This window comes from Belonocnema kinseyi, chromosome 5 (genome assembly GCF_010883055.1).
Source record: "Belonocnema kinseyi isolate 2016_QV_RU_SX_M_011 chromosome 5, B_treatae_v1, whole genome shotgun sequence".
Classification (NCBI taxonomy): Eukaryota; Metazoa; Arthropoda; class Insecta; order Hymenoptera; family Cynipidae; genus Belonocnema; species Belonocnema kinseyi.
In genome coordinates, this window is record NC_046661.1 from 3,127,028 (window position 1) to 3,132,895 (window position 5,868).

The window sequence follows — 5,868 nt, forward strand, 5'->3', positions numbered from 1 at the left end:
AATCAGAAGAGAAATTTTTTTTATATAATATTGTTTCGATTCCAATTTCTTGCAGCATCACTTGAAAAACCGTGTATTTATGGAAAATCGTAGAAAAAATTTGTCACCAAATAATTTGTTGATAACAAATTTGTTTTGTATATTGTCTAATTTCGGAATATCTTTAAGTAATGCTATTTTATGCAACTTACTTATAAGAAATTGAAAACCCAATTCAAAAATCAGGCTGGAAAGCTCTCTTAGAAATCTTATTAGCTTTTTTTACAATTTTTTTGTCGATATCGGTGAAGATTTGTGGGCTGTAATGCTGTATGTTATTGTGAAAGAAACAAGTCATTTTTCTTTCCAATGTGCGGCGCTCCTTTAGGTACGAAACGAAGAATTCTTCTTTTTTTCTTTTCTTTTCTTAGAATAATCTTGTAGGGCATTAAAAAAGAAAAATTTTCTTCTCTTGCCATTTTTCCACTTTAGTAAATTTTGTTTTCATAGAAAAAAAACATTATGATACGCACATTACAGGAAGATCTTAGATTTGAGTGTGCAGGTGCGCACTTGTCCTCTTCCTATATATGGAAAAGCTTGCGAGTGAGAAAGTTTGTCAAATTGACGTAAGTTGAGAGGTTCTGTTTGTTTTTATGCGAATGTCAGAAATGTGTTCTAAGCCATGAGGTGTCAAGTTCCGGGTTGTGGACGAAGTTACACGCCGAAGAAGGCAAATACATTTCGGAAAGGACATTTTAAAGCCTTTAAACATTTAAACGAGCGACCTGGACCTTTAAAGTTTAAATATATCTACCTGAGTGCCTGCGGAGAATTTGTCAGAGCTTCTCAGAGCCTTGAGAATCTTTAGCCTATTTATCATATTATAAATTTAAAAGGTACTTACCTATACGTTTCCTTCTCAAAATCTGTTCACACATTTTTCAAGCAAGTGCCGAAAATACTGTTTATATATTTATTTTGTGTATCTTTCGTATGATGATCAACAAAAGAACACAACCTCTAACTTACGTCAATTTGACAAACTTTCTCACTCGCACACTTTTCCATGTATAGGAAAAGGACAACTGCGCACCTGCGCACTCAAATCTAAGATCTTCCTGTGATGTGCGTATCACTTACAGTAATGTTTCTATTGCCAGTTTCAGATAGCTTCCCACTGGCCCCATGTGCCCACCCAGCGGGCTGATTTTCTATTGTTAATATAGTTTTTCACGATTAAAACACAAAATACGCATGCTATCAAAAAGTGATTAAAAACAAATCTTTAGATCTTTTTAAAATTCACAACTTTTGTCTAGCCATCTTTTCATCTATTTTGCACAGTTTAACCGCAGAATCTAATTTTTCATTTTTTAGTATTTTTTTATGCTGTCAAAGTATGAATTTTAGATTTTTCAAACAAATTCAGAAAGTTGTTATAATAATCTTGTAGGGCATTAAAAAAGAAACATTTTTCTTTTCTTGACTTTTTCCATATCGTGCGTTATTTGACTTAAGATGTTGATTTTCGTGTGTTTTTCGGAATTTGCAAATGCTATAACTCTGGTAAATTTTGGTTTCATAGAAAAAAGTCATAAGGATAAAATGTTCCTCTACTTAAATACTTAAAATATCCGTACAGAAAATTGGTAAATTTTGAAAAAAGTGGCGTTAAAATTTTGCAAAATATGCTCACTTTTTGAATTTGTATCCAAAATGCGTGACTAACTTTATTTTAGGACACTAAAAGAGTTTACCAAAGGCCAATCCATTCTGTCAATTCTTTTGAAAGTTATTGTGCTATCAAACTAAAAATCTACACACAGACTGACAGACAGAGACATTCGTAAAAACCTGTCTTTCGGATTCAGGGTGTCTCGAAACTTGGACATTTGATAAAAATGGGGAGGGGGGTCAAATTTTACACAAATTTAATAAATGGATTGGTGCAGTTTACTTCTAATCTATGATCAATATTGATTAAATTGTATCAAATTATTTAATAAAAAGTTGCTGTAGGGAATTGAAAATGTAATACATGTTTCTTTATCCATTTTTAATAAACATTTATATTATTTACACTAAATATACCGGATTTGTGTAATACTAATTCAAACCTTTATATATTTCCACTAATTTCACAAATAAAATAAGGATTAGAATTGCAAAAGTATTATGATTTTATAGTAATTTGTTATTTTGTAAATCATGTCAGAATCCCTGCTTCTACTTTATCGGTGTTTTGAGAAATCTTTGCTAAAACAGGGATTTGATGCGAGGAGCAACGAATAATATACTATAGATTTAGCATCCTACCCTCAGAGCAACGATTTAACCTACACATAGAAAGAAGGAGCAACGTAGTACGAAGAGGGCAGTAGCTACGCACCCGACGAAAGTAGTAGCTATATATTTTTTCCCCCTACTCCGCCACCACTTGCCGCATTTAGGTTATAATGTCTTTGACGTGACGTACATGGCAGAATTCAGTACCGCAGATAAGTTTTGAAGTAGTTACTTTAGGGCGACTAATTCGAAATGCAATATTTTTATTTTAATTCAGTAGAATGCGACTCGAACGAAAGAGAAATGTTCATTGGTATCCTGAGCTTGAAAAATTATATCTTTTCACAACAGGGATATAATTTGATCAATATAGCGACAATTTTAAAATATGACTAGTTAATATATTATTGCATTTTACTTCACAATAATAAATAATAGAAATGTATAAGCGCTATAACTTTAAATAGGCGTGTTGCAAGATCCTGATTTCAAATAATTTGGACAATTTCTTTGTAAAGTTTAAGCTAACATTAAAAACATGTTAAAATCATTGCCTTTCAATATTTACGAAAGTTTATGCATTAAAGATGAATTTCTTGCAATACGGTTATATAGTGTATAGAATGTAATTGTCTTTTTTATTTCTTATTATACAAAAATTAAATAGTTCAATAAAAAGGCCTTAAAATTCTCTCTTGCAATAAACTTGTAAAGTTGAAAATTTCGCTGAGTTTTCTCTTACAAAAACGGATTATGCAATTAATCGTTATGCGATTAATCGAAGATTTATTGCCAACTTTCTTTAAACAAAATATTATGTACTTTTTCTCTTTGTAAGACTTATGCATTCTCTTACTGCTAATAGATTAATTATTTACTTTCAAAATTACTTTATTTTATTTTAAATTAAGTCGTCCTAAGACACCTTCCGAGATACGACGTAGATACAGCACTGGATACCTCCCTTCGATTTCAGAAACTGACCACCACCGAAGCTCAGTAGAGAGACTGATGGTAGAACTCACACATCTGGTGATTGAGTCGAACTACTCACTCTGAACAGCCCTGTTTTAAATCATGATAGCGTGTATCGTTTTCTTTCGAAATCAGTTGGAAAGGCTAAATTAGTTGTGGAAAGAAGAATTTTTTCTGTATGACATAAAATTTTCTTATGTTTCTTTCAAATAGCGAAGAGTACGAAAAAATGTTAAAGTAACAGTATACACGTCTGAAGAGTTTTTACGAAAAATACCCCTCACTTTTTGGCATATCTTCCATCGCCTACCAGAAAAAATGAAAAAATATATTTTTTAGTACCTAATGTAAGCAGAAACTGTTTAAAAAATATGGAAACAAATGTGGGGAGTTTTCCAGAAAATGATATTAATTTTTCTTTTCTTAAACTTTTTTTCTTAATTTTCTGGAAACTCCCACTCTGTTCATATTTTCAATATAAAAAAAAGGTTTGGCTAGTAAAAGAAGGGCATTCTATTATTTTTAGATGGTCTGAACCAATTTTGAGGCCGCAAGATTTTTTGTTCCTAAATGTATCATTTTTTTAAATTTACCTCGTGAATAATTTAAGATGTCACAATAGAACAAAAAGTAATTTTGTATGCCACTTTTAGTTTCTTATTCTCGTATCTCAATAATTTTTCGTATCTGTCGTTCTTTGCGAGCCAACCCGATTTCATTAAAAAATATTTCTCTGTCCACAAACGTTATCTAGCCCGTAATAAAAATAGACAAGATATGGATTTTTTGAGAAAATCTATTTTTAATATTTTCCGTAAAAGCACCGTCATTTTTTAAAATTTTGAACCTTATTTTAAATTTTCCGTCAGATTTAGAAAGAAGACGATACACGCTGTCAGAATCTCGCAATATATCTCAATTATTTTCTTGTCGGTAATTTTAAGATGGAGTTCCATATCGTGCATAGTTAGGGTACGAAACTATCGTAGATTGTTTTTTGCCGCAAAACGGTAAAAACAATTCACAGTAGGTGACTTTTCGTACCCCAAATCCTAGGGAAACAATACCTTGTCAAGTGGCATTATTCACACTACCAAACTAAATTTTTGTTGCAGATACACCTTACCCTGAAATGAGCGTTAAAAACATTTTGTTTTTACTGTGATCAAAATTTGTATAGGTTTATAGAATTTATTTTTTTTACGTAAAGGGAAAAATTAATATACTCATTACTTCAAGCATGCAACCTGATTTGAAATTGATTCTGTCTGTAGAGTTTTTATTCGCAGCTAAATAAATTGTTTTCTGTCACTTTAAATAGATGAAGAAACCGAAAAAAATGGTGTCATTGCTGAGTAGCGGGTATTCCGTTGGGCGTTAAATCTGAAATCTTCTCACTCCGAAAAAATATTATGGAAAATGCTTAATCAGCTGAGACAAGAACTAAATGATTGGTATCCGCAAGACGAAAATGGCGAAATATCCGGCTTTTGAACGTGCAATGACTATGAAATAGAACCTTGTATTATGTATAAACGTGAAATCCCATTTCAGTTCAGGAATATATGTTTGCAAAATCTGTTATAAACTCTGAGCAAATACTTCAAATTTCACAATATTTGTAGTGTACAAATCTAAATTTTTTTTCATATCTGAGAATTAAACGTATATATATATATATACAGGGTTGGCCATATTTGACAAAAAGATTTGGCAACACTGTAACTTTTGACAGAGATGACAGATCGAGTAATGACGTAGCGCGTTTGAAGCATCAGTCTAAGGACATTTTTGCCATGGAGCAGTACACTCAACGCGAACGCTCTCAGATTGTTGATATTTACATTCAACAAAACAAATAAATTGCTTCATCTTCGAAAAGGAACGGCCCAATGACCATAGCAGCACAAATACCGCGCCAAACAGTCACTTTTTGGTCATAAAGAGGTACCTCGTGAATAATTTGAGGATTTTCAGTACCATAGAACCGATAATTTTGTTTTTTTACGGCTCCGGTTAACATGAAATGAGCTTCATCGCTCATGATGATTTTTTGCAAAAAATGATCGTCACTTTCAGCCATTTCGATGACTCTTTGGGTCCATTCCAATCGACGTGGCTTATCGGCCAGTAACAGGTTTTGCGTCAGTTGAATTTTGTATGGGGAAAAATGCAAATCATGACGCAATATGCGACGTAAAGTGGTTCGTTTTATGCCCAACTGCTCAGATCGACGTGTTTGAGATGTTGTTGGAGACCTCTGAACACTGGCCCGTACGAGTGCGATATTTGCATCCGATCGCCTTGGTCGCTTTTTATTTGGACGCTTGGGATTAGTAAATGCCGCATCTGATGAAAATCTTTTATACAAACGATACAATATAGCCGCAGAAGGCGCAGTTTTCACTTTATTTATTTTTCTACATGCACGTTGAGTTTTCACAATTGTCTTGTTTTGTTGAATGTAAATTTCAACAATCTGAGAGCGTTCGCGTGGAGTGTACTGCTCCATGACTAAAATCTCCTTAGACTCATGCTTCAAACGCGCTACGTCATTACTCGATCTGTCATCTCTGTCAAAAGTTACAGTGTTGCAAAATCTTTTCGTCGAATATGGCCAACCCT

General features: G+C 32.9%; 1 protein-coding gene across 2 annotated transcripts in view; it reads left to right on the top strand.

Moving 5' to 3' along the window:
* LOC117172354 (synaptotagmin-10-like) overlaps positions 1–5,868 on the top strand; it is a 476,779-nt gene that overhangs the window by 286,442 nt on the left and 184,469 nt on the right. The window contains exon 10 of one of the 2 annotated variants that reach the window (XM_033360187.1): positions 4,565–4,781. The exons of the other annotated variant lie outside the window; for it this stretch is intronic. Within the exon in view, the coding sequence (XP_033216078.1) occupies positions 4,565–4,568 (4 nt within the window). The 3' untranslated portion in view covers positions 4,569–4,781. Of the gene's footprint in view, positions 1–4,564; positions 4,782–5,868 lie in introns of those variants that run through there. 2 annotated transcript variants of the gene reach the window in all.